Genomic DNA, 24,832 nt, shown 5'->3' on the forward strand with positions numbered 1-24,832 from the left:
AACTAATTGCAGAGCGGCGACATTGGAAAAAAGCATTCAAATCATGCTTTGAAAACACTACTTGCTTATCCCGATTTCAATTCAATCTGTCTTTGGAAACCGCTTAAGAGAGTGAGTGCACCATTCCCAGAGAAACTGCCATACTGGGCTGATACGTGGAGTGAAGTGAGCAAGCTCTTTTTCCATCTCCCTGTTCTAAAAATCCATTTAATATATGGTCCCCAGATAGGGGACGTATCAGATATTAAACTGATAAGAACAGATACTACACTTGATCTTAGCCAAAAGGCCGAGAAGCGATAACCAGAAATGGTTTGCCGCTTGCAAGGCCACAGGGCTTAAGACAGGCACCCATTGTGGAGAATGACACAGACACCACCCTGAGGAAGACATTCAAACCAAGTCTGGGCGCATAACAAAAGCGCAGGCGGCTGTTTTTTTTTTTTTTTTTTTCCCCCCAGGATTCCACTCCACGCGCTTTTAATTTGCATAGGCCAACCCCTTTTTTGTTAGGCCACCCTCCCCTCACGGTCAAACGCGCTTCAGTACTAGGAAAGAGGCCAGAGGAGCACTGCTCCTACACCGCCCCCTCTACTACCCTCCCTAAATGAAAGGTCTTGCTTTAAGGCTGTGTGCACACGCTGCGGATTGGCCGCTACAGACACGCAGCAGTTTTAGCTGCGGTGTACAGTACCATTCATTTGAATGGGTAAAAAAAAACGCTGTGCCGACGCTGCGGAAAAAACCGCGCGGATTTGCTGCGGTTTTGAATCCGCAGAAAGAATTGCATGTCAATTCTTTCTGTGGAAAACGCTGCGGGTTCCTATCTCCACCATTGTGGAGATAGTGAATCCGCAGGACCAAACCGCAGGCAAAACCGCAGATAATCCGCAGGTCTTTGGACCTGCGGATTATCTGCGGTTTTTGCTAAATCCGTGCGGATTAATCCGCAGCGGAATCCGCAGCGTGTGAACGTGGCCTAACTCTCCTGGTGCCAGATATTGTAACCAGGAGGCGAGCATGGCCCACCTGTCTGCTCAGGCTCACTCAGCAGACTGAAGCTGAATACTACTGCGCAGCTGCTACAGACTGTGGGCTGCCCATTGTGACACGTGGTCCCATTGTGAGACGTGGTCGAACACATCCAAGCATTGTGTGCTATGAATGGCATGATTCCTATCACAGTGTTCCATGGATGGACACATCCTATTTACTGCAGGCAAGCAGCGCACCTAGCTGCTGCTGCTGCTGCTACAAGCCACTAGAATACCGTCCGTCTGTCAGACAGGTGGACGTAGGCAGAACATTCAAATAACTCGCCAGATAAATCGTTGCTTTTCCATTTTATTCATATATGAATTAATTCAAAATTGAACAGTAAATTTCAAAGTTGGAAGGCCACAAGAGGGGGACAATGTTTCAAAAATGAAGCGACATATCATTGCATGAGGGATGTGGTAGGAATTGAATGCTTGAATTAAGACTGGGGAAGTTCTGAGGCGAAGGGGCTGCAGGCCTTGTAGCAGGTGGGTGTGCAGAAATGTAGCTATCCAAAGCCAAACACATTACTGCAGCTTGTCACACCTATACCTACCAAACAGCAAAGGCCAAGATAGATCGTTATTTTACGGACACATTGAATACAGTGCAATGCCTCCCATATAGCGGTGAATAAGAGTAGTAGTAGTAGTAGTAGTAGTAGAAGAGTTGGTCAAGTTAAATCAAGGCTAAGGAATTGGAAATGTGCAACTTGGACCAAGAAAAACTAATTGCAGAGCGGCGACATTGGAAAAAAGCATTCAAATCATGCTTTGAAAACACTACTTGCTTATCCCGATTTCAATTCAATCTGTCTTTGGAAACCGCTTAAGAGAGTGAGTGCACCATTCCCAGAGAAACTGCCATACTGGGCTGATACGTGGAGTGAAGTGAGCAAGCTCTTTTTCCATCTCCCTGTTCTAAAAATCCATTTAATATATGGTCCCCAGATAGGGGACGTATCAGATATTAAACTGATAAGAACAGATTTTTTTTTTTTTTTTTTTTTTTTTTTTTTTCCCTCAGATGGGAAGTTCCACAGTCAGGAAACCCAAACTATGAAGAACTCGACTCCCCAACAGCATTTCTCCACTTACTTCGTGCAGCAGCTGTTCCCATCATCATTGGAAAAACAAACTTTATTTACAACCATAAAACAAAAACTCAAGACACATTAACAAGATGTTTCCACTTTTTGACTTTCCAAATTCCTTCTGCGTCCTCCTCCCCCCTCTTCCTCTTATCACACACAAAACAAAAATACATTTTTCCCAAAACAATTTTTAAGCAATTTTTAACCTCAATCTCCTTCCTCTTAAACACATACACATTCCGCACATCCCACAACACCTCTTTTATACATGCAAGCATCAACCACAACACTCTCTCCTTCTCCCCACACAAACCCAAACCAAACATGAAAAGCTCAAAACTCAAAAAACTCACATCACACAACTCTTTACACAATGGGCCAATACCTGCAATCACATTTCTAGCATACTGACAATTCCAAAACAAATGCACCACACTCTCTCTCCCACCACATCCACTCCTTGGACACACCTCACTTCTCACCAAACCCCTATTTCTCTGGAACTCTCTCACCGGTAACACCCCATGCAATGACTGCCACACAATCTCACTCTGTCTATTTGTCATTCCATTTGTACGTACCTTCTTCCATACTTTCTGCACATCACGTCCTCTCACCATATTGATACCACATTCCACCTCTCTACACTCAATCATCCTATATACAGATTTCTTTTTCTCTAGCAACCTCACATCCACATCACACAGCTCATACGTCACCAAAAATTTGTAAACCCACACATACCACACAGGCACCTCAAAAGCCACTGGGCACCTTAAATCCCTCTCCCGCCACTTCAAACGAAACAAAAAACTTCCAAACAAATACCTGCACATACATGCATACTTCCCATCCATCCTAATCAGACCCAATACAAACACCATAATATTAACACCAAAAAATACATTCAAATTGGGGAAACCCAGCCCCCCCTTATCCATTCTCTTCATCACAATCTCTCTCCTTGCACGCTCCATACTTGACCCCCAAAAAAACACAAACAAAATCCTATTTAATCTTCTAACACACATATACCCTGGTGGAAAAACCACCGCAACATACAAAAAAATTGGTAACACAACACTCTTAATAACTAAAATTTTACCAAAAAACGTAAGATCTCTCATTCTCCAAAAATTTAACTTACACTCCACTCTTTCTCTCACATCCACCCAGCTTTCTTCTCCATCCAACTTCTCAGAGAATTTCACACCAAGCACTTTTATTGGTCCACTCACCACATTCACCCCAACATCATTGCTCAAAATCCTCCCCCCAAAATTTTTACACTCACTCTTCTCCCAATTCACTTTAAAAGCAGATGCTCCACAAAAAAAGGATACCAACAACTTCACACGCCGCACCGAACACTCTGAATCACACAATACACACACATCGTCCATGTAGCCACTCACCTTCCATTCCCTCCCCCCACCCCCCGGCACTTGCACCCCCCTAATCACCTTATCTTTCCTTAACATACACAACAGCGGCTCAATCGCGCAAATGAACACGACAGGGGACAATGGACACCCCTGCCGTACACCAGAAAACACATTCACTCTCCTCCCCACATTCCCATTCAACAAAACACAACTATAAATATTTTTATACAAGCTTCTCACTCTCTCAACAAACTCAGCTGGAAAACCCATCTTCACTAACACTCTAAAAAGAAATCCATGCGCTAACCTATCATACGCCTTTTCAAAATCCAAACTCAACACATACACCCCCTTCTTACGGCTCATGCAGTCCCACAAACAATCTCTCAGCATGCACACACCCTCATGTATCCGTCTTCCAGGCACCGCACAACACTGCTCCTCACCCACCACACTCCCAACCACATCACGCATCCTGCTGGCCAAAAGCTTCGCATAGATCTTATAATCACAATTAAGCAAAGTGATTGGCCTCCAATTTCTTAGGTTTTTCAGATCACCTTTTTTTGGTAGCAACACGACCACTCCTGCACGCATGCCATTCGCCACCTCTGCATTTGCCCACATATACTTACATACATCCACAAAATCCTTCCCAATCACATCCCACATCCCACGATAAAATTCCACTGGGAGCCCATCCTCCCCCGGCGTTTTATTCAGCGCCATACTACACACCACCTTCCATATTTCTTCACACGTCACATCACCCATCAAACTCTCCCTTTCTATCTCATTCAAACTATTTTCCAAAACACTCAGCACATCACTCTCCAAACCTTCATCCCTCCATTTCACTGAGTACAAGTCATCATAAAATTTTGCCACTTCCTCACACAAGTCTGCACCACTCACTTCATTTCCATCCACTCCATTCAAAACACTCATGCTCTGTCTTTTTCCAAAAACTTTCTTGAAAAAAAACCGAGAACACTTCTCATCCTTCTCCAAGTTCTCTATTTTGGCCCTATACACAATACTCCTCCCTCTCTCTAACAAAAACTCATTCACTTCTTTTCTCACTCTCAACAAATCTTCACTCACATCCATCCCTGCCTCTCTTAACTTATATAACACACCCAATCTTGCATTCAAACCAGCAAATCTTTTCCTCTTAGCAGCTGCACACTTGTAACCAAGTTTTTTAAAAAACGCCTTGGTTTTCCATTTAACCCAATCCCACCATTCACACACAGTACTGAATTCACCCCTGCACTCACACCACTGCTTATAATGCCTCTCATACTCCTCTCTCACCTCCACCCCCTCCAGCAAGCTCACATTCAGCTTCCACACACCTTTCCCAGCCACCTCATTAGTATGCAAATCCACTCCACACTTCATACACACATGATCAGAGAAAAGCACCCTCTCCTGTGTGTAACTACCTGGAATCAGGTTTTTTGAAACAAAACAATAATCCAGTCTGGACGCTACCCTCCCACTCTCAGAAAAAAACGTATTTAACAATGGGGATATTTTACACTCATGTTGCATATCCCTCAAACCAAAATCACTCACCATATCCATTAACACTTTCCCTGACACATCCACATTCACACTTCCCACATCACAATTCATATCACCCACAATCACAACAGGCACTCTTCCTGGAATAAAAAACTTAATTTTTTCAAATAAAGCTTTGCGTTCCTGCTTTTCCACAGGAGCATACACATTAATAACACAAAAACGAGTATTCTTAAACTCAAAGTTTGCTAATACACATCTTCCTACCTCAATCACCATATAGTCACACAAACTCACATTACGCCCCTTCACCAAAAAACCAACACCGTCATTTTTATTACATGCACTCCCCGACCACACAGACGCACCATGAGGCCATTCACTCCCATTCACACCATCCACAATCCCACACTCCTGCAAACAATAAATGTCTGCATTTTGTGCTGCAAAAAAATCAAAGATGGCCGCACGCCGCAACTTATTTTTGAAAACCCTCACATTTTGTGACAGGATTACAAAACCCATAATAAACGCCAACCAAGAAACATAAAAAAAATCACTTATCCAAAAAGGACAGATAAGCAAGAAAAAACCTTATACAGAAAAACAAAATACAGATATAACTTTACACACATTACATAAAACAAACAAAAAAAACAGCTAGCCATTGCTTAAAGCAATACTAAATATTCACAGAAAAAGAAAAAACACAATGGTCACTGGAAAAGTAAAACGTACTTAACCAGTACCGCCAGTGTCCTCCTCCACCATCTGCGCCGAGCAGCTCTCAGAGCCGCTGGCCTCCATATACTCCTCCAAACGTGCCTTCTTCTGCCCAGCCTTCCTCTGGGGCACTCCTTCTTCCATAACCTCAATGTCACTGATTTCCCCACCACCCTCCCTGTAACACTTTAACCCTCCTCCTGAGTCCTCTTCCGAGGAGAAGGCACCAATCTTCCTCGGATCAGAATCAGGAATCAAATCCTCAGCCTCCTCCTCTGCCTCAGCGATGTCAAAATCCATCAGACACTCTGACGACGATTTGGAGACCCCTTCCTTACCCCCCATTCTTTTTTGCATTAAACGCTCCTCTCGCCTTGCGGCCTTCCAAAATTCTTTGTCCTCCTTTTCCTCCTGACGCTTTTTATCCTCCTGCCGCTTCTCCCTCCGTCTCTCAGTAGCAGAGAGTGGAGTCATCACAGCGCTTTGCAGCGCAGCAGTCTCGCCTTCCTTCCTCTCCTTCTCCCGCTTAACCTCCTCCTCTCTCTTCTTTTCCTCCTCCCTCCTCCTCTCCTCCTCACGCTTTTTCCTTTCCTCCTCCTCCCTAGTTGGCCTCCTTGGCCTACCATATGGACAGTCCTTATACAGATGCTCTGCACTGCCACATCCGTCACACTCACGTGGCATTGGGCACCTAGCCGCCACATGACCCTCCTGTTTACAATTGCGGCAAACAAGATCTTTAGAGCACATACTCTGCAAGTGCCCGAACTCAAAGCACTTCCTGCAGTATAGGGGTTGCCCTTGGTATGACAGGAAGCCCCTATGGCCCGCCACTGAAAAGTTCGCTGGGGGGTGGGTGAAACCTCCCAAACAACTTGGGTCTTTCTTCAATTTCACCCGAAACACGTACTTGCAGTTGAAGATGCCCAAGACATTTCTCTGCTTCTCCCCTCCCTTCACCTGCTCGCAATATCGTGCCAGGAACTGCTCCAGTAGTCCTACTTCTGTGTAGGGGTTATACACCGTCACAGTCACCACTTTTTCCATGAGCCCAAACAGGGGCTCCACCTGCACTCCCTCCAGGCATGGATCACCATCATGACTCCTGAGCCATTCAAAGACAGTCAAACAGCATCCCTCATTCACAAAGGTGACGTCATAAGTACCTTGACTCCGGAACTCATTGACGCTGTAGATATCCTCCCGATGGGCTCCAGCCTTTCCCTCCAGCAGGTCACGAACGACGAACACAACATTGTTCTTCTCACCGCCTTCCACCACCACACGGATCGTATTCTTGATGAACATCCTCAGTCCAGACTGCCGATACGGGTACCGCAGTAGAAATTCAGCAGCACGCTGCCAAAAAACCCCTGGATCACTCCAGGAAAACTCGCACCCTCTGACTGCGACACAAGATCGCAGCCAAAAGGCCGAGAAGCGATAACCAGAAATGGTTTGCCGCTTGCAAGGCCACAGGGCTTAAGACAGGCACCTATTGTGGAGAATGACACAGACACCACCCTGAGGAAGACATTCAAACCAAGTCTGGGCGCATAACAAAAGCGCAGGCGGCTGTTTTTTTTTTTTTTTTTTTCCCCCCAGGATTCCACTCCACGCGCTTTTAATTTGCATAGGCCAACCCCTTTTTTGTTAGGCCACCCTCCCCTCACGGTCAAACGCGCTTCAGTACTAGGAAAGAGGCCAGAGGAGCACTGCTCCTACACCGCCCCCTCTACTACCCTCCCTAAATGAAAGGTCTTGCTTTAAGGCTGTGTGCACACGCTGCGGATTGGCCGCTACAGACACGCAGCAGTTTTAGCTGCGGTGTACAGTACCATTCATTTGAATGGGTAAAAAAAAACGCTGTGCCGACGCTGCGGAAAAAACCGCGCGGATTTGCTGCGGTTTTGAATCCGCAGAAAGAATTGCATGTCAATTCTTTCTGTGGAAAACGCTGCGGGTTCCTATCTCCACCATTGTGGAGATAGTGAATCCGCAGGACCAAACCGCAGGCAAAACCGCAGATAATCCGCAGGTCTTTGGACCTGCGGATTATCTGCGGTTTTTGCTAAATCCGTGCGGATTAATCCGCAGCGGAATCCGCAGCGTGTGAACGTGGCCTAACTCTCCTGGTGCCAGATATTGTAACCAGGAGGCGAGCATGGCCCACCTGTCTGCTCAGGCTCACTCAGCAGACTGAAGCTGAATACTACTGCGCAGCTGCTACAGACTGTGGGCTGCCCATTGTGACACGTGGTCCCATTGTGAGACGTGGTCGAACACATCCAAGCATTGTGTGCTATGAATGGCATGATTCCTATCACAGTGTTCCATGGATGGACACATCCTATTTACTGCAGGCAAGCAGCGCACCTAGCTGCTGCTGCTGCTGCTACAAGCCACTAGAATACCGTCCGTCTGTCAGACAGGTGGACGTAGGCAGAACATTCAAATAACTCGCCAGATAAATCGTTGCTTTTCCATTTTATTCATATATGAATTAATTCAAAATTGAACAGTAAATTTCAAAGTTGGAAGGCCACAAGAGGGGGACAATGTTTCAAAAATGAAGCGACATATCATTGCATGAGGGATGTGGTAGGAATTGAATGCTTGAATTAAGACTGGGGAAGTTCTGAGGCGAAGGGGCTGCAGGCCTTGTAGCAGGTGGGTGTGCAGAAATGTAGCTATCCAAAGCCAAACACATTACTGCAGCTTGTCACACCTATACCTACCAAACAGCAAAGGCCAAGATAGATCGTTATTTTACGGACACATTGAATACAGTGCAATGCCTCCCATATAGCGGTGAATAAGAGTAGTAGTAGTAGTAGTAGTAGTAGAAGAGTTGGTCAAGTTAAATCAAGGCTAAGGAATTGGAAATGTGCAACTTGGACCAAGAAAAACTAATTGCAGAGCGGCGACATTGGAAAAAAGCATTCAAATCATGCTTTGAAAACACTACTTGCTTATCCCGATTTCAATTCAATCTGTCTTTGGAAACCGCTTAAGAGAGTGAGTGCACCATTCCCAGAGAAACTGCCATACTGGGCTGATACGTGGAGTGAAGTGAGCAAGCTCTTTTTCCATCTCCCTGTTCTAAAAATCCATTTAATATATGGTCCCCAGATAGGGGACGTATCAGATATTAAACTGATAAGAACAGATACTACACTTGATCTTAGCCAAAAGGCCGAGAAGCGATAACCAGAAATGGTTTGCCGCTTGCAAGGCCACAGGGCTTAAGACAGGCACCCATTGTGGAGAATGACACAGACACCACCCTGAGGAAGACATTCAAACCAAGTCTGGGCGCATAACAAAAGCGCAGGCGGCTGTTTTTTTTTTTTTTTTTTTCCCCCCAGGATTCCACTCCACGCGCTTTTAATTTGCATAGGCCAACCCCTTTTTTGTTAGGCCACCCTCCCCTCACGGTCAAACGCGCTTCAGTACTAGGAAAGAGGCCAGAGGAGCACTGCTCCTACACCGCCCCCTCTACTACCCTCCCTAAATGAAAGGTCTTGCTTTAAGGCTGTGTGCACACGCTGCGGATTGGCCGCTACAGACACGCAGCAGTTTTAGCTGCGGTGTACAGTACCATTCATTTGAATGGGTAAAAAAAAACGCTGTGCCGACGCTGCGGAAAAAACCGCGCGGATTTGCTGCGGTTTTGAATCCGCAGAAAGAATTGCATGTCAATTCTTTCTGTGGAAAACGCTGCGGGTTCCTATCTCCACCATTGTGGAGATAGTGAATCCGCAGGACCAAACCGCAGGCAAAACCGCAGATAATCCGCAGGTCTTTGGACCTGCGGATTATCTGCGGTTTTTGCTAAATCCGTGCGGATTAATCCGCAGCGGAATCCGCAGCGTGTGAACGTGGCCTAACTCTCCTGGTGCCAGATATTGTAACCAGGAGGCGAGCATGGCCCACCTGTCTGCTCAGGCTCACTCAGCAGACTGAAGCTGAATACTACTGCGCAGCTGCTACAGACTGTGGGCTGCCCATTGTGACACGTGGTCCCATTGTGAGACGTGGTCGAACACATCCAAGCATTGTGTGCTATGAATGGCATGATTCCTATCACAGTGTTCCATGGATGGACACATCCTATTTACTGCAGGCAAGCAGCGCACCTAGCTGCTGCTGCTGCTGCTACAAGCCACTAGAATACCGTCCGTCTGTCAGACAGGTGGACGTAGGCAGAACATTCAAATAACTCGCCAGATAAATCGTTGCTTTTCCATTTTATTCATATATGAATTAATTCAAAATTGAACAGTAAATTTCAAAGTTGGAAGGCCACAAGAGGGGGACAATGTTTCAAAAATGAAGCGACATATCATTGCATGAGGGATGTGGTAGGAATTGAATGCTTGAATTAAGACTGGGGAAGTTCTGAGGCGAAGGGGCTGCAGGCCTTGTAGCAGGTGGGTGTGCAGAAATGTAGCTATCCAAAGCCAAACACATTACTGCAGCTTGTCACACCTATACCTACCAAACAGCAAAGGCCAAGATAGATCGTTATTTTACGGACACATTGAATACAGTGCAATGCCTCCCATATAGCGGTGAATAAGAGTAGTAGTAGTAGTAGTAGTAGTAGAAGAGTTGGTCAAGTTAAATCAAGGCTAAGGAATTGGAAATGTGCAACTTGGACCAAGAAAAACTAATTGCAGAGCGGCGACATTGGAAAAAAGCATTCAAATCATGCTTTGAAAACACTACTTGCTTATCCCGATTTCAATTCAATCTGTCTTTGGAAACCGCTTAAGAGAGTGAGTGCACCATTCCCAGAGAAACTGCCATACTGGGCTGATACGTGGAGTGAAGTGAGCAAGCTCTTTTTCCATCTCCCTGTTCTAAAAATCCATTTAATATATGGTCCCCAGATAGGGGACGTATCAGATATTAAACTGATAAGAACAGATACTACACTTGATCTTAGCCAAAAGGCCGAGAAGCGATAACCAGAAATGGTTTGCCGCTTGCAAGGCCACAGGGCTTAAGACAGGCACCCATTGTGGAGAATGACACAGACACCACCCTGAGGAAGACATTCAAACCAAGTCTGGGCGCATAACAAAAGCGCAGGCGGCTGTTTTTTTTTTTTTTTTTTTCCCCCCAGGATTCCACTCCACGCGCTTTTAATTTGCATAGGCCAACCCCTTTTTTGTTAGGCCACCCTCCCCTCACGGTCAAACGCGCTTCAGTACTAGGAAAGAGGCCAGAGGAGCACTGCTCCTACACCGCCCCCTCTACTACCCTCCCTAAATGAAAGGTCTTGCTTTAAGGCTGTGTGCACACGCTGCGGATTGGCCGCTACAGACACGCAGCAGTTTTAGCTGCGGTGTACAGTACCATTCATTTGAATGGGTAAAAAAAAACGCTGTGCCGACGCTGCGGAAAAAACCGCGCGGATTTGCTGCGGTTTTGAATCCGCAGAAAGAATTGCATGTCAATTCTTTCTGTGGAAAACGCTGCGGGTTCCTATCTCCACCATTGTGGAGATAGTGAATCCGCAGGACCAAACCGCAGGCAAAACCGCAGATAATCCGCAGGTCTTTGGACCTGCGGATTATCTGCGGTTTTTGCTAAATCCGTGCGGATTAATCCGCAGCGGAATCCGCAGCGTGTGAACGTGGCCTAACTCTCCTGGTGCCAGATATTGTAACCAGGAGGCGAGCATGGCCCACCTGTCTGCTCAGGCTCACTCAGCAGACTGAAGCTGAATACTACTGCGCAGCTGCTACAGACTGTGGGCTGCCCATTGTGACACGTGGTCCCATTGTGAGACGTGGTCGAACACATCCAAGCATTGTGTGCTATGAATGGCATGATTCCTATCACAGTGTTCCATGGATGGACACATCCTATTTACTGCAGGCAAGCAGCGCACCTAGCTGCTGCTGCTGCTGCTACAAGCCACTAGAATACCGTCCGTCTGTCAGACAGGTGGACGTAGGCAGAACATTCAAATAACTCGCCAGATAAATCGTTGCTTTTCCATTTTATTCATATATGAATTAATTCAAAATTGAACAGTAAATTTCAAAGTTGGAAGGCCACAAGAGGGGGACAATGTTTCAAAAATGAAGCGACATATCATTGCATGAGGGATGTGGTAGGAATTGAATGCTTGAATTAAGACTGGGGAAGTTCTGAGGCGAAGGGGCTGCAGGCCTTGTAGCAGGTGGGTGTGCAGAAATGTAGCTATCCAAAGCCAAACACATTACTGCAGCTTGTCACACCTATACCTACCAAACAGCAAAGGCCAAGATAGATCGTTATTTTACGGACACATTGAATACAGTGCAATGCCTCCCATATAGCGGTGAATAAGAGTAGTAGTAGTAGTAGTAGTAGTAGAAGAGTTGGTCAAGTTAAATCAAGGCTAAGGAATTGGAAATGTGCAACTTGGACCAAGAAAAACTAATTGCAGAGCGGCGACATTGGAAAAAAGCATTCAAATCATGCTTTGAAAACACTACTTGCTTATCCCGATTTCAATTCAATCTGTCTTTGGAAACCGCTTAAGAGAGTGAGTGCACCATTCCCAGAGAAACTGCCATACTGGGCTGATACGTGGAGTGAAGTGAGCAAGCTCTTTTTCCATCTCCCTGTTCTAAAAATCCATTTAATATATGGTCCCCAGATAGGGGACGTATCAGATATTAAACTGATAAGAACAGATACTACACTTGATCTTAGCCAAAAGGCCGAGAAGCGATAACCAGAAATGGTTTGCCGCTTGCAAGGCCACAGGGCTTAAGACAGGCACCCATTGTGGAGAATGACACAGACACCACCCTGAGGAAGACATTCAAACCAAGTCTGGGCGCATAACAAAAGCGCAGGCGGCTGTTTTTTTTTTTTTTTTTTTCCCCCCAGGATTCCACTCCACGCGCTTTTAATTTGCATAGGCCAACCCCTTTTTTGTTAGGCCACCCTCCCCTCACGGTCAAACGCGCTTCAGTACTAGGAAAGAGGCCAGAGGAGCACTGCTCCTACACCGCCCCCTCTACTACCCTCCCTAAATGAAAGGTCTTGCTTTAAGGCTGTGTGCACACGCTGCGGATTGGCCGCTACAGACACGCAGCAGTTTTAGCTGCGGTGTACAGTACCATTCATTTGAATGGGTAAAAAAAAACGCTGTGCCGACGCTGCGGAAAAAACCGCGCGGATTTGCTGCGGTTTTGAATCCGCAGAAAGAATTGCATGTCAATTCTTTCTGTGGAAAACGCTGCGGGTTCCTATCTCCACCATTGTGGAGATAGTGAATCCGCAGGACCAAACCGCAGGCAAAACCGCAGATAATCCGCAGGTCTTTGGACCTGCGGATTATCTGCGGTTTTTGCTAAATCCGTGCGGATTAATCCGCAGCGGAATCCGCAGCGTGTGAACGTGGCCTAACTCTCCTGGTGCCAGATATTGTAACCAGGAGGCGAGCATGGCCCACCTGTCTGCTCAGGCTCACTCAGCAGACTGAAGCTGAATACTACTGCGCAGCTGCTACAGACTGTGGGCTGCCCATTGTGACACGTGGTCCCATTGTGAGACGTGGTCGAACACATCCAAGCATTGTGTGCTATGAATGGCATGATTCCTATCACAGTGTTCCATGGATGGACACATCCTATTTACTGCAGGCAAGCAGCGCACCTAGCTGCTGCTGCTGCTGCTACAAGCCACTAGAATACCGTCCGTCTGTCAGACAGGTGGACGTAGGCAGAACATTCAAATAACTCGCCAGATAAATCGTTGCTTTTCCATTTTATTCATATATGAATTAATTCAAAATTGAACAGTAAATTTCAAAGTTGGAAGGCCACAAGAGGGGGACAATGTTTCAAAAATGAAGCGACATATCATTGCATGAGGGATGTGGTAGGAATTGAATGCTTGAATTAAGACTGGGGAAGTTCTGAGGCGAAGGGGCTGCAGGCCTTGTAGCAGGTGGGTGTGCAGAAATGTAGCTATCCAAAGCCAAACACATTACTGCAGCTTGTCACACCTATACCTACCAAACAGCAAAGGCCAAGATAGATCGTTATTTTACGGACACATTGAATACAGTGCAATGCCTCCCATATAGCGGTGAATAAGAGTAGTAGTAGTAGTAGTAGTAGTAGAAGAGTTGGTCAAGTTAAATCAAGGCTAAGGAATTGGAAATGTGCAACTTGGACCAAGAAAAACTAATTGCAGAGCGGCGACATTGGAAAAAAGCATTCAAATCATGCTTTGAAAACACTACTTGCTTATCCCGATTTCAATTCAATCTGTCTTTGGAAACCGCTTAAGAGAGTGAGTGCACCATTCCCAGAGAAACTGCCATACTGGGCTGATACGTGGAGTGAAGTGAGCAAGCTCTTTTTCCATCTCCCTGTTCTAAAAATCCATTTAATATATGGTCCCCAGATAGGGGACGTATCAGATATTAAACTGATAAGAACAGATACTACACTTGATCTTAGCCAAAAGGCCGAGAAGCGATAACCAGAAATGGTTTGCCGCTTGCAAGGCCACAGGGCTTAAGACAGGCACCCATTGTGGAGAATGACACAGACACCACCCTGAGGAAGACATTCAAACCAAGTCTGGGCGCATAACAAAAGCGCAGGCGGCTGTTTTTTTTTTTTTTTTTTTCCCCCCAGGATTCCACTCCACGCGCTTTTAATTTGCATAGGCCAACCCCTTTTTTGTTAGGCCACCCTCCCCTCACGGTCAAACGCGCTTCAGTACTAGGAAAGAGGCCAGAGGAGCACTGCTCCTACACCGCCCCCTCTACTACCCTCCCTAAATGAAAGGTCTTGCTTTAAGGCTGTGTGCACACGCTGCGGATTGGCCGCTACAGACACGCAGCAGTTTTAGCTGCGGTGTACAGTACCATTCATTTGAATGGGTAAAAAAAAACGCTGTGCCGACGCTGCGGAAAAAACCGCGCGGATTTGCTGCGGTTTTGAATCCGCAGAAAGAATTGCATGTCAATTCTTTCTGTGGAAAACGCTGCGGGTTCCTATCTCCACCATTGTGGAGATAGTGAATCCGCAGGACCAAACCGCAGGCAAAACCGCAGATAATCCGCAGGTCTTTGGACCTGCGGATTATCTGCGGTTTTTGCTAAATCCGTGCGGATTAATCCGCAGCGGAATCCGCAGCGTGTGAACGTGGCCTAACTCTCCTGGTGCCAGATATTGTAACCAGGAGGCGAGCATGGCCCACCTGTCTGCTCAGGCTCACTCAGCAGACTGAAGCTGAATACTACTGCGCAGCTGCTACAGACTGTGGGCTGCCCATTGTGACACGTGGTCCCATTGTGAGACGTGGTCGAACACATCCAAGCATTGTGTGCTATGAATGGCATGATTCCTATCACAGTGTTCCATGGATGGACACATCCTATTTACTGCAGGCAAGCAGCGCACCTAGCTGCTGCTGCTGCTGCTACAAGCCACTAGAATACCGTCCGTCTGTCAGACAGGTGGACGTAGGCAGAACATTCAAATAACTCGCCAGATAAATCGTTGCTTTTCCATTTTATTCATATATGAATTAATTCAAAATTGAACAGTAAATTTCAAAGTTGGAAGGCCACAAGAGGGGGACAATGTTTCAAAAATGAAGCGACATATCATTGCATGAGGGATGTGGTAGGAATTGAATGCTTGAATTAAGACTGGGGAAGTTCTGAGGCGAAGGGGCTGCAGGCCTTGTAGCAGGTGGGTGTGCAGAAATGTAGCTATCCAAAGCCAAACACATTACTGCAGCTTGTCACACCTATACCTACCAAACAGCAAAGGCCAAGATAGATCGTTATTTTACGGACACATTGAATACAGTGCAATGCCTCCCATATAGCGGTGAATAAGAGTAGTAGTAGTAGTAGTAGTAGTAGAAGAGTTGGTCAAGTTAAATCAAGGCTAAGGAATTGGAAATGTGCAACTTGGACCAAGAAAAACTAATTGCAGAGCGGCGACATTGGAAAAAAGCATTCAAATCATGCTTTGAAAACACTACTTGCTTATCCCGATTTCAATTCAATCTGTCTTTGGAAACCGCTTAAGAGAGTGAGTGCACCATTCCCAGAGAAACTGCCATACTGGGCTGATACGTGGAGTGAAGTGAGCAAGCTCTTTTTCCATCTCCCTGTTCTAAAAATCCATTTAATATATGGTCCCCAGATAGGGGACGTATCAGATATTAAACTGATAAGAACAGATACTACACTTGATCTTAGCCAAAAGGCCGAGAAGCGATAACCAGAAATGGTTTGCCGCTTGCAAGGCCACAGGGCTTAAGACAGGCACCCATTGTGGAGAATGACACAGACACCACCCTGAGGAAGACATTCAAACCAAGTCTGGGCGCATAACAAAAGCGCAGGCGGCTGTTTTTTTTTTTTTTTTTTTCCCCCCAGGATTCCACTCCACGCGCTTTTAATTTGCATAGGCCAACCCCTTTTTTGTTAGGCCACCCTCCCCTCACGGTCAAACGCGCTTCAGTACTAGGAAAGAGGCCAGAGGAGCACTGCTCCTACACCGCCCCCTCTACTACCCTCCCTAAATGAAAGGTCTTGCTTTAAGGCTGTGTGCACACGCTGCGGATTGGCCGCTACAGACACGCAGCAGTTTTAGCTGCGGTGTACAGTACCATTCATTTGAATGGGTAAAAAAAAACGCTGTGCCGACGCTGCGGAAAAAACCGCGCGGATTTGCTGCGGTTTTGAATCCGCAGAAAGAATTGCATGTCAATTCTTTCTGTGGAAAACGCTGCGGGTTCCTATCTCCACCATTGTGGAGATAGTGAATCCGCAGGACCAAACCGCAGGCAAAACCGCAGATAATCCGCAGGTCTTTGGACCTGCGGATTATCTGCGGTTTTTGCTAAATCCGTGCGGATTAATCCGCAGCGGAATCCGCAGCGTGTGAACGTGGCCTAACTCTCCTGGTGCCAGATATTGTAACCAGGAGGCGAGCATGGCCCACCTGTCTGCTCAGGCTCACTCAGCAGACTGAAGCTGAATACTACTGCGCAGCTGCTACAGACTGTGGGCTGCCCATTGTGACACGTGGTCCCATTGTGAGACGTGGTCGAACACATCCAAGCATTGTGTGCTATGAATGGCATGATTCCTATCACAGTGTTCCATGGATGGACACATCCTATTTACTGCAGGCAAGCAGCGCACCTAGCTGCTGCTGCTGCTGCTACAAGCCACTAGAATACCGTCCGTCTGTCAGACAGGTGGACGTAGGCAGAACATTCAAATAACTCGCCAGATAAATCGTTGCTTTTCCATTTTATTCATATATGAATTAATTCAAAATTGAACAGTAAATTTCAAAGTTGGAAGGCCACAAGAGGGGGACAATGTTTCAAAAATGAAGCGACATATCATTGCATGAGGGATGTGGTAGGAATTGAATGCTTGAATTAAGACTGGGGAAGTTCTGAGGCGAAGGGGCTGCAGGCCTTGTAGCAGGTGGGTGTGCAGAAATGTAGCTATCCAAAGCCAAACACATTACTGCAGCTTGTCACACCTATACCTACCAAACAGCAAAGGCCAAGATAGATCGTTATTTTACGGACACATTGAATACAGTGCAATGCCTCCCATATAGCGGTGAATAAGAGTAGTAGTAGTAGTAGTAGTAGTAGAAGAGTTGGTCAAGTTAAATCAAGGCTAAGGAATTGGAAATGTGCAACTTGGACCAAGAAAAACTAATTGCAGAGCGGCGACATTGGAAAAAAGCATTCAAATCATGCTTTGAAAACACTACTTGCTTATCCCGATTTCAATTCAATCTGTCTTTGGAAACCGCTTAAGAGAGTGAGTGCACCATTCCCAGAGAAACTGCCATACTGGGCTGATACGTGGAGTGAAGTGAGCAAGCTCTTTTTCCATCTCCCTGTTCTAAAAATCCATTTAATATATGGTCCCCAGATAGGGGACGTATCAGATATTAAACTGATAAGAACAGATTTTTTTTTTTTTAATTTGGCTATCCCCAACATAGGGATAAAACCGTTTATTTAAAATTTTAACAGATTACAAAGATTAAAACAAATATAATTCAAAATAAATCAATGAAACTTATACAATTCAAAGGGGAGATCACATCAAATTATCAGGTTCCATTGGTCGACAAGCCATTTTTTGGATACATGTACATTTTGTTTTTTGTCCATTAAATAGTAGGTGTACATATCACATAAGCAAAGTTCTAAAACATTGTCCACTGAAAAAGCATCTTGATTAAAAACAGCAATATTTCGTGCTTTCCAGAGAGCTGACTTGGCGCAGTTGACTGTCTTCCAAGCCATTATTTGCTGGTCCATGGTGGGGCATTCCATAAGTCCATATAGCACCGTTTTATAATTAAAGTCCTTGAGGTCTGCCACTCTTTCCAGCAGGGGGAGCAGTCTTCTCCAGAGGTCTTTAGCAAATTTACATGACCACAATAGATGTTCCACTGTTTCCTCATCCTGGCATCCGACTCTTGGGCAGATGGCAGACCTCACAAATCCTCTTCTGTATTGGAATGCCCGGCAAGGAAGACAGCTGTGCGCGCAACTCCAAGCCAGATCTCTCTGTACATTAAAAAGATTAAAACCATTAATCATTTTCCAGATAGATGTAGATTCTTCATCATCATATCTTTCAATATTGCATATTTCCTCATTTTTTCGTATCTCTTTAATTAGTTTTTTACTGTCTTTTAATTCCTCTATTTTCTTATTCCCTAAATTAAAATCCGACACTATTTTCCTTAAAATCATATAATGCGCTGGCAAGTTAAAAGCATAGGGAGCAGATAAATTAACTTTATACCATCCAAGATTCCTCATAAAAAAACCAGTATTAAAACGCATAAAAAAGGACCAATAGTGGGTCTTAAAAAAGGCATTAAAACAGTAAACGAAAAAATGGATTAAAAGAAACCTATTAAAATCTGGGAAATCTTTACCACCTTTCGGTTTTGCTTTCATCACAATTTCTCTTTTCAGCTTCTCCATTTTTGAGTTCCAAAAGAAAGTAAAACAAGTTTTAGTTATCTTTTTCAAAACATTAACCGGTGGGGGGAAAACCATACTGAGATACAGTAACAGTGGTAAAATCACCATTTTTAAAATCAATACTTTACCCTCCATCGTAAGTTTTCTCATGTTCCACATACATATTTTCGTATTTATTTTCTGAGTAATTGCTTCCCAACTATTATATCCATCATTTTTTTCCGTGAATAATACACCTAAAATGGTAATGGATTCAGTTATGTCAACGGGTACATCATGTAAAACCATCCCCCCAACACTTAAAATATTACATTTGTTAAAATTAATTTTAAAACCAGAGGCTGAGCAGAAAGTTTGCACTTGATGAAGGGCTTTCGTCAGGGATGGAGCATCACGACATAAAACTGCTACATCATCCATGTAACCTACGACCTTAGCCTCCAAACCACCGCTTCCAGGCAAAGGTATTCCACATATCTGGTTATTTCGGCGTAATGCACATAACATCGGTTCCAGCGCACAAATAAAAAGTAGGGGGGACAGGGGGCATCCCTGCTTTACCCCAGACTTTAAGGGTATATCTTGTGTCTTAAAACCATTAACTAAAATCTTACTTGTACAATCTTTGTAAAATGCTTTAAGAGAAAATAAAAAACCTTCCGGTATGCCCATTTTTTCTAAAACTTTAAAAAGATAAAAATGTGAGACACGATCAAATGCTTTTTCAAAGTCGATAGATAAAATCGCCATTTTCCCCTTTCGATCTTTCACATCCTCAATACAGTCTTTCACTAAATTCAGATTATCCCATATACTACGCCCCGGCACCCCACACACTTGATTAGAATGTATAATATTGCTGATGACTCCTTTTAGACGATTTGCACAGATTTTAGCCATTATTTTATAATCACAATTTAGGAGTGTTATCGGTCTCCAGTTTTCTAATTTTGATTTATCGCCTTTTTTATACAAAAGGGAGACTTCACCTTTCTTCCAAGAATTTAATAAAACCTTACTGGTAAAAACTTCAGTAAACAAATAAAACAAATCATCTTTTAAAATATCATAAAAACATACATAAAATTCAATTGGGATACCATCAGAACCGGGGACTTTGCCTTTTTTAAAACTTTTTATGGTTTTTAAAATCTCTTGTTCTGTTAATGGGTGTAATAAAAATTCTTGTGATGAGGGATCTAAAACAGCTGTTATTTCTTGCAGGGAGTCTTCCATTAGTTTTTCATCTATAATTTTTTCATTGAAAAGAGTAGTAAAAAAAACCTCAACTTTCCCCAACATCTGTTTTATATTATTTTCTCCATCTATATAGTCAATTATTACTTTTTCTTTTTTATTTTTCCTAAAAAAATATCTAGAACATTTTTCATTTTCTTCTATGTGCTGTATTCTAGAACGGAAAATTATCTCTTTCCCTTTTTGTTCTAGCCATTTTGAAATCTCTTCTTTTAAGGTTGAAATATCATGTTGCACATCTATCCCATTATCTCTAAGTTTAAATAACATTTGTAAGCGGGTATTTAAAATTCTATATTCTTCATATTTTTCTTTGGCTTTAAAAAGACTCTTTTTAATAAAAAAATTCCTTATTTTAACTTTCATTCTGTCCCACCATACACTTATAGAAATATTTGGACTTCTTTCTTTTTTACATTTTCTATAAAACTCGGTAAAATCTGATAAAATCTGCGGGTCAGTTAAAAGGGACACGTTCATTTTCCAGCTTTTCTTACCACATTTTTTGTTTTCATTTACTTTTATGCTAAAAGATAAAAGTTTATGGTCTGAAAATAAATTAGTTAAAACTTCACATTTTGCAGGTATTGTTTTATCTGAACCGAAGATAAAATCAATTCTAGAGCTACAATTAGAATTGCTCCAGGTGAAACCGGCTTCCTCCGGGCTGCCTCTATTACACTCTTTATATATATCAATTAGCTTAGCATCTGTCACTATATCATGCAGCATACCTGAGGTTTTATCGTAGTTCCTGCTGACAGAGCTGGAACGCCGGTTTTCACCTTTAAAAATACAATTAAAATCGCCTGCTAAGATAAAAGGTTCAGAGTTATTAATAAATAATGGTAAAAGATCAAGCATTTCGGCTCTTTCATTTTTTTCTGGAGAGCCATAAAAATTTAAAAACTGCCATTTAATACCATTAATAAAAGCCTTAACTAATAAAATACGACCTGGTAAAATTTCTTGAATAAAATCTATTAAAACGTTCCCTTTAAAAAGTATGGCGACCCCTGCTGATCCCGTAGCATTAGATCCGGACCAGACAGATGGCCCACACTTCCACTCATCCTTATATTTTTTGTATGAAATTTCATGTGGGATATTGCATTCCTGCAAAAATAAAACAGATGCAGTAAAACATGTAAGAAAATTAAAAAGAGCAATTCTCCTTGTTTTAGATTTTATGCCTCTCACATTGAAGGAAATGCCCTTGAGTTCAGCCATCATTAAAAGTATAGGAAGTTTGTTTAAATTTTTTAGAGCAACGGAGTTACCTATCCAACAAACCTGATCAGACCACTGGGCTTTCGCCTCCCTCTTCATCCGATGATACCGTCAGCAGTGTATCCGAGGAGGAGGAAAGATTACCACTTTTAGAAAGACCCGACGCTACAGCCACATAGCTCGGGGAGGGTACTGGCAGAACCTGCTGGGTCTCCATTGGCTGGCCATTTAAATCCTCATCAGGTGGGTCTCCAAGGGGCTCCGCCGCCCCTGTTTGACCTTTAGAAGGTCGTCTTATAGGGGGAGGTTGCGCACAAGGCAGAGCCTCTGAGTCTTCAGAGGCAGCAAGATCCCGGCCCCCAACCGCCGTTACAGCAGGGACCAAGACCTCTGGGGGCCCAGTGTCCACACCCCCTTCCGGAGATGTGTCCATCCGGTCCCCACCTGCCACCTCCTCAGACTCACCCTTTTTTTTCTTTTTCTGCGAAACCACCACTGTCCACTCCGCGCCCTCTGCCTTAGGAGACCCAGGCTGGGTATGTGCCTCGGTGTCGACCTTTGGCCTGTCCCTCTTGGTCTTAGCAACCATACCCCTCTGTTCTTTCTCAGCCATCCTCTTGGACTGCCGCTGCTCCTGCAGCCAAGATTTGGAAACTGGTGGGTTACCTGTCATAGACTCTGGAGAGTTGTCACTCTGTGTTGCGCCCTTCGTCCCTCCAGAGGCTCCAGGTTGTTGTTCCTCCTCCTGAGGGGTGGTCTGATCTTTTGGTTTTTGCCAGGATGTCTTGGACTTCTCCTTCTGCTCGTCTTCCCGAAACCTGTGGGGGCAAGAAAAATAAAAATGACCTGGAGTCTGGCAGAAACTACATTTTTTTTCCTTTGGGCATTCCTTCGTCTCATGGTTTTCGCTAGCACAGTTCCTACAGGAGACAAGACAATTCTCTTTTGAATGGCCGTAGCGTCCACAATTTCTGCAGTATACCGGCATCCCAGAAAAGAAAAAATCCCCATTTGTTTGTCCAATTTTAAAACGGGCTGGGGGGAGCCGCACACCACCTGGAATATTTGGATCTCTGATACATGTTACCAAGAATTTCCATTTCGATGTCCATATATTGAATTCATTAAGTATTTTGCCAATACATTTTACGCTCTTAAAGTATACTGCTAAAAAGGACATAATTTCTGGGGCAGATACAAATGGTGAAAAAACTTTAACAATTACCAGCTTTACCTCATCCAGGACGTGCTCTACAATTTGTATTCCTTTCAGAACAGGACTATCCTCCACACGTCTAACTCTCGCCAATACATCTCTAAAAATACCTTCTTCCGTGAATGTTATATCATAATCCCCTCGTCGGGGATAGTCCTGTATGGATAAAATCTCTTTCCTCTGGACGTGGAGGAGGGTTCCGAGCACGTCCTGGACTACATATCCCAAATTCCTGGTGTCTGAGCCACCTGCATTAAAGTGGACCCTAATGGTATTTTTTAGCCTCGCATAAGGAGGCACGAGGTTGGGGTCAACCTCCATGGTACGCAACAGGGTTTGCAAATTGCAAGCGTTTGCAATCTGCGCTCCCAGTGTTTTGTAGACAAAAACCAACTGGGAGCTGGGGGATCGCAACTCGTTACCCTGGGACTAAGCCCTCCCCCCAATAGCAACAGGCGGGTGAAGCCCACCGAAGTGGACGATCCCGCCAGGCCAAGGAGAGGGGTACCCGAGTGCCCTTCGACCAAGATCTCCTGCAATAAAGCACTTGATCTTAGCCAAAAGGCCGAGAAGCGATAACCAGAAATGGTTTGCCGCTTGCAAGGCCACAGGGCTTAAGACAGGCACCCATTGTGGAGAATGACACAGACACCACCCTGAGGAAGACATTCAAACCAAGTCTGGGCGCATAACAAAAGCGCAGGCGGCTGTTTTTTTTTTTTTTTTTTTCCCCCCAGGATTCCACTCCACGCGCTTTTAATTTGCATAGGCCAACCCCTTTTTTGTTAGGCCACCCTCCCCTCACGGTCAAACGCGCTTCAGTACTAGGAAAGAGGCCAGAGGAGCACTGCTCCTACACCGCCCCCTCTACTACCCTCCCTAAATGAAAGGTCTTGCTTTAAGGCTGTGTGCACACGCTGCGGATTGGCCGCTACAGACACGCAGCAGTTTTAGCTGCGGTGTACAGTACCATTCATTTGAATGGGTAAAAAAAAACGCTGTGCCGACGCTGCGGAAAAAACCGCGCGGATTTGCTGCGGTTTTGAATCCGCAGAAAGAATTGCATGTCAATTCTTTCTGTGGAAAACGCTGCGGGTTCCTATCTCCACCATTGTGGAGATAGTGAATCCGCAGGACCAAACCGCAGGCAAAACCGCAGATAATCCGCAGGTCTTTGGACCTGCGGATTATCTGCGGTTTTTGCTAAATCCGTGCGGATTAATCCGCAGCGGAATCCGCAGCGTGTGAACGTGGCCTAACTCTCCTGGTGCCAGATATTGTAACCAGGAGGCGAGCATGGCCCACCTGTCTGCTCAGGCTCACTCAGCAGACTGAAGCTGAATACTACTGCGCAGCTGCTACAGACTGTGGGCTGCCCATTGTGACACGTGGTCCCATTGTGAGACGTGGTCGAACACATCCAAGCATTGTGTGCTATGAATGGCATGATTCCTATCACAGTGTTCCATGGATGGACACATCCTATTTACTGCAGGCAAGCAGCGCACCTAGCTGCTGCTGCTGCTGCTACAAGCCACTAGAATACCGTCCGTCTGTCAGACAGGTGGACGTAGGCAGAACATTCAAATAACTCGCCAGATAAATCGTTGCTTTTCCATTTTATTCATATATGAATTAATTCAAAATTGAACAGTAAATTTCAAAGTTGGAAGGCCACAAGAGGGGGACAATGTTTCAAAAATGAAGCGACATATCATTGCATGAGGGATGTGGTAGGAATTGAATGCTTGAATTAAGACTGGGGAAGTTCTGAGGCGAAGGGGCTGCAGGCCTTGTAGCAGGTGGGTGTGCAGAAATGTAGCTATCCAAAGCCAAACACATTACTGCAGCTTGTCACACCTATACCTACCAAACAGCAAAGGCCAAGATAGATCGTTATTTTACGGACACATTGAATACAGTGCAATGCCTCCCATATAGCGGTGAATAAGAGTAGTAGTAGTAGTAGTAGTAGTAGAAGAGTTGGTCAAGTTAAATCAAGGCTAAGGAATTGGAAATGTGCAACTTGGACCAAGAAAAACTAATTGCAGAGCGGCGACATTGGAAAAAAGCATTCAAATCATGCTTTGAAAACACTACTTGCTTATCCCGATTTCAATTCAATCTGTCTTTGGAAACCGCTTAAGAGAGTGAGTGCACCATTCCCAGAGAAACTGCCATACTGGGCTGATACGTGGAGTGAAGTGAGCAAGCTCTTTTTCCATCTCCCTGTTCTAAAAATCCATTTAATATATGGTCCCCAGATAGGGGACGTATCAGATATTAAACTGATAAGAACAGATACTACACTTGATCTTAGCCAAAAGGCCGAGAAGCGAT

The 24,832-nt window shown here is 44.7% G+C and overlaps 1 protein-coding gene and 9 non-coding genes across 10 annotated transcripts; all 10 read right to left on the reverse strand.

Annotated features, from left to right (window-relative positions):
- Window positions 1–110: 110 nt before the first annotated feature.
- LOC141079503 (U2 spliceosomal RNA) lies at window positions 111–301 on the reverse strand. Its single transcript, XR_012228437.1, has one exon. It is a non-coding gene; the product is annotated as a U2 spliceosomal RNA (small nuclear RNA).
- Window positions 302–1,873: 1,572 nt separating this feature from the next.
- Window positions 1,874–2,071, reverse strand: LOC141079467 (U2 spliceosomal RNA). Its single transcript, XR_012228404.1, has one exon. It is a non-coding gene; the product is annotated as a U2 spliceosomal RNA (small nuclear RNA).
- Window positions 2,072–8,786: 6,715 nt separating this feature from the next.
- LOC141079505 (U2 spliceosomal RNA) lies at window positions 8,787–8,977 on the reverse strand. Its single transcript, XR_012228439.1, has one exon. It is a non-coding gene; the product is annotated as a U2 spliceosomal RNA (small nuclear RNA).
- Window positions 8,978–10,549: 1,572 nt separating this feature from the next.
- On the reverse strand, window positions 10,550–10,740 carry LOC141079506 (U2 spliceosomal RNA). The gene has a single exon (XR_012228440.1). It is a non-coding gene; the product is annotated as a U2 spliceosomal RNA (small nuclear RNA).
- A 1,572-nt stretch (window positions 10,741–12,312) lies between these two features.
- LOC141079508 (U2 spliceosomal RNA) lies at window positions 12,313–12,503 on the reverse strand. Its single transcript, XR_012228441.1, has one exon. It is a non-coding gene; the product is annotated as a U2 spliceosomal RNA (small nuclear RNA).
- A 1,572-nt stretch (window positions 12,504–14,075) lies between these two features.
- Window positions 14,076–14,266, reverse strand: LOC141079509 (U2 spliceosomal RNA). The gene has a single exon (XR_012228442.1). It is a non-coding gene; the product is annotated as a U2 spliceosomal RNA (small nuclear RNA).
- A 1,572-nt stretch (window positions 14,267–15,838) lies between these two features.
- On the reverse strand, window positions 15,839–16,029 carry LOC141079510 (U2 spliceosomal RNA). The gene has a single exon (XR_012228443.1). It is a non-coding gene; the product is annotated as a U2 spliceosomal RNA (small nuclear RNA).
- A 1,572-nt stretch (window positions 16,030–17,601) lies between these two features.
- Window positions 17,602–17,793, reverse strand: LOC141079465 (U2 spliceosomal RNA). The gene has a single exon (XR_012228402.1). It is a non-coding gene; the product is annotated as a U2 spliceosomal RNA (small nuclear RNA).
- Window positions 17,779–23,151, reverse strand: LOC141079459 (uncharacterized). Its single transcript, XM_073565341.1, has 2 exons — window positions 20,781–23,151; window positions 17,779–19,025 (listed from the first exon to the last, which is right to left on the reverse strand). The coding sequence occupies exon 1, from the start codon at window positions 22,811–22,813 to the stop codon at window positions 21,344–21,346; it is 1,470 nt and encodes a 489-aa protein (XP_073421442.1). The 5' UTR covers window positions 22,814–23,151; the 3' UTR covers window positions 17,779–19,025; window positions 20,781–21,343.
- Window positions 23,152–24,641: 1,490 nt separating this feature from the next.
- LOC141079511 (U2 spliceosomal RNA) lies at window positions 24,642–24,832 on the reverse strand. The gene has a single exon (XR_012228444.1). It is a non-coding gene; the product is annotated as a U2 spliceosomal RNA (small nuclear RNA).

The sequence above is a fragment of the Dendrobates tinctorius genome, unplaced genomic scaffold, assembly GCF_039654945.1.
Source record: "Dendrobates tinctorius isolate UK_male_01 unplaced genomic scaffold, ASM3965494v1 ptg000672c, whole genome shotgun sequence".
Taxonomy (NCBI): domain Eukaryota; kingdom Metazoa; phylum Chordata; class Amphibia; order Anura; family Dendrobatidae; genus Dendrobates; species Dendrobates tinctorius.

What these genes read in the sequence shown, in the direction of transcription:
- LOC141079459 (XM_073565341.1), bottom strand. Translation starts at nt 22,813, where the DNA reads ATGGAGGTTGACCCCAACCTCGTGCCTCCTTATGCGAGGCTAAAAAAT.